General features: G+C 44.8%; 1 protein-coding gene across 1 annotated transcript in view; it reads right to left on the bottom strand.

The window, feature by feature from the left end:
* The window catches only part of LOC106818323 (complement factor B-like), a 3,534-nt gene that overhangs the window by 657 nt on the left and 580 nt on the right, over nucleotides 1–2,297 (bottom strand). The window contains exons 2-5 of the mRNA XM_014823038.1: nucleotides 1,818–2,176; nucleotides 1,065–1,239; nucleotides 506–667; nucleotides 5–147 (exon numbers count right to left, since the gene is read on the bottom strand). Of these exons, the coding sequence (XP_014678524.1) occupies nucleotides 5–147; nucleotides 506–667; nucleotides 1,065–1,239; nucleotides 1,818–2,176 (839 nt within the window). The remainder of the gene's footprint in view (nucleotides 1–4; nucleotides 148–505; nucleotides 668–1,064; nucleotides 1,240–1,817; nucleotides 2,177–2,297) is intronic.

Below are 2,297 nucleotides of genomic sequence, written 5' to 3' on the forward strand. Positions count from 1 at the left end.
GTGCGCGTATACGTTTGGTCACTTCTGCCGCATTGCTGAACGTGTCGATCTTAAATATATGATTATCGTCGTTGGCAATGCATTCCAACTCTTTCTGGGCGCTGCTTGACTGACTCTTTCCAATCGCCCACACGAAGATTTCATAGCCTGGAAACGATAACAGTGTCCTCATTAATCTCCTGTCTTTATTTCGTAAACATACACATTTCTATTTTAATAAGAAATTATTGATAATAATGATAATAATAATATAATAATTATGATAATAAATATAGCTTAGCACTATATACTTATATAGGTAGTATACAGTGCTTCATTATAATAATAATATATTAGGTATACAATAAGGTTGGTAATAACAATTTTAGTTGCGTGTTTGTTGCTAATTTCGTATCGTATATTTTAGACCACGATTCGAACAAAAGCTTTTGAGAAATAGGGAAGTTGACCACGATTTCAATATGGCGGCAATCGCTACTGATGTCACTTCCGCATGCATGCGTACCAAGATTTTTCATCTCTGCCGCTTTTGAGCACGGATCTCCGCCTTGGTTTGACTGACCGTCGGTTAACACGAAAACGGATTTCTGTGAACCGGTCCGACCGTATGTCCTGATCATATCGAGGGATTGCTGGAGACCAACTCTCGTGGCGGTGGCGCCACCATCTAAAAATCGAATGAAAACATTGTAAAGTTCCGAATCCAGGCAACGTCTAACAGATGCAAGGTCTCGCTCAACGAGCGCTGCAAGGTTATTGGCGAGGTTGGTAAACCCAGATTTCATGCAGAGCAAACACACACCTGGGAAGCTGGTGCATGATGCGCGAACGCGCGTGAAATGATATCAGAATGAATAACGCTAATAAACAAAGAAGAATAGACCGAGTGAAGATCAGTGGCCCGTTGTTAGCAACAATATTTGTCTTAACATTAGTCTTAACATTAACATTATTAAAGTGTTATATTAACATCAACATTAGCATTAACTTAACGATGGTTCTGACAACGGCCCCCAGATATGCATCAGGCTCGTTGCAACGAGAGAGTCTTTCTATTGGCTTACTGTCGAATGGTATCGCCAGAATCTGCGCTTGAACATTGGCGAGTGTGTTCTGCGTGTGGTGTTGCAGATAGTTGAATTTTGTCGACGTCTTTCCGGTTTCCGAGAACACGACGCCACCTACGCGAATCCCGGCTGATGATACGCCATTCTCCTTGTTCAAGAACTCGACCACGTCCTGTGAGCAAATGGTGCGTTGTTAGAGACAGGTTTGATTGAATATTTCGTTCCCGCCAGCGTCCTAGGGGCGTATTGTGACGAGCATAACAAAACCGCAGCAATTGCAGAAAAAACACAGTCAATCCAACCCCAGACGCATTGAGTGCGTTTTCTTTCTCTTTAGAAACTATTGTAAAAGTAGTCCCGGTTTAGATATCCCGCTTGATGAACTTACTCCTTAGACACATATGATGAAATTAATGCCTATAGGGCTCTCCCTCTCTCCGATTAAATTTCAGAAATTCAAACGTCACTATATATATGGATGTCTCTTGACAAGCTATTGCCATAAGTTATTTTTTGCATCGAATACAGTCCTTGCATGACCGCTTCTTTGCTAGCAATCGAGGCGAGTCGATTGTATTGTGGAGCAAAACTCCGTTTCGGCTTCTAGCCTAGTTTTTATGGTGATATAGCCAAACTGCTAACCGCGATTATACGTAATAATGTTATTAACAAGACAATATAATAATAATAACCGATATAAATGCACGAGGCGCTCTCGCTCGCGATCCTCACGCTCATATATATACATACCTTCAGCACGGTTTTTGCCTGGACAAAGGCTGGGGAGCCGACGCTGCCACTGCTATCGAGCAGCAGCACGATGTCTACTGCCACCGGGTTCGGCCCACCTCCCGCCTTTCTCGCGAACGTTGTTCCTCTCGCCACCGCGGCTTTTCGAGAGAACGAGGTCAGAAAGTTGTTCTTCAGCGACGTCGCCGTTCTGCCGATCGGGTCGCTCGCCTGACGGATCTGATGCAACCTCCCTGTAAACGATGGATCACGCGTGATGAGCGCGTGAACGATGAATCCCGCATGATGAACGCGTGAACGACGGATCACGCGTGATGAGCGCGTGAACGACGGATCACGCGTGATGAGCGTGAGAACGACTGATCACGCGTGATGAGCGCGTAAACGATGGATCACGCATGATGAGCGTGTGAACAACGGATCACGCGTGATAAGCGCATGAACGACGGATCACGCGTGATGAGCGTGAGAACGACTGAT

This window comes from Priapulus caudatus, unplaced genomic scaffold (genome assembly GCF_000485595.1).
Source record: "Priapulus caudatus unplaced genomic scaffold, Priapulus_caudatus-5.0.1 Scaffold2166, whole genome shotgun sequence".
In the NCBI taxonomy this organism is placed as follows: domain Eukaryota; kingdom Metazoa; phylum Priapulida; class Priapulimorpha; order Priapulimorphida; family Priapulidae; genus Priapulus; species Priapulus caudatus.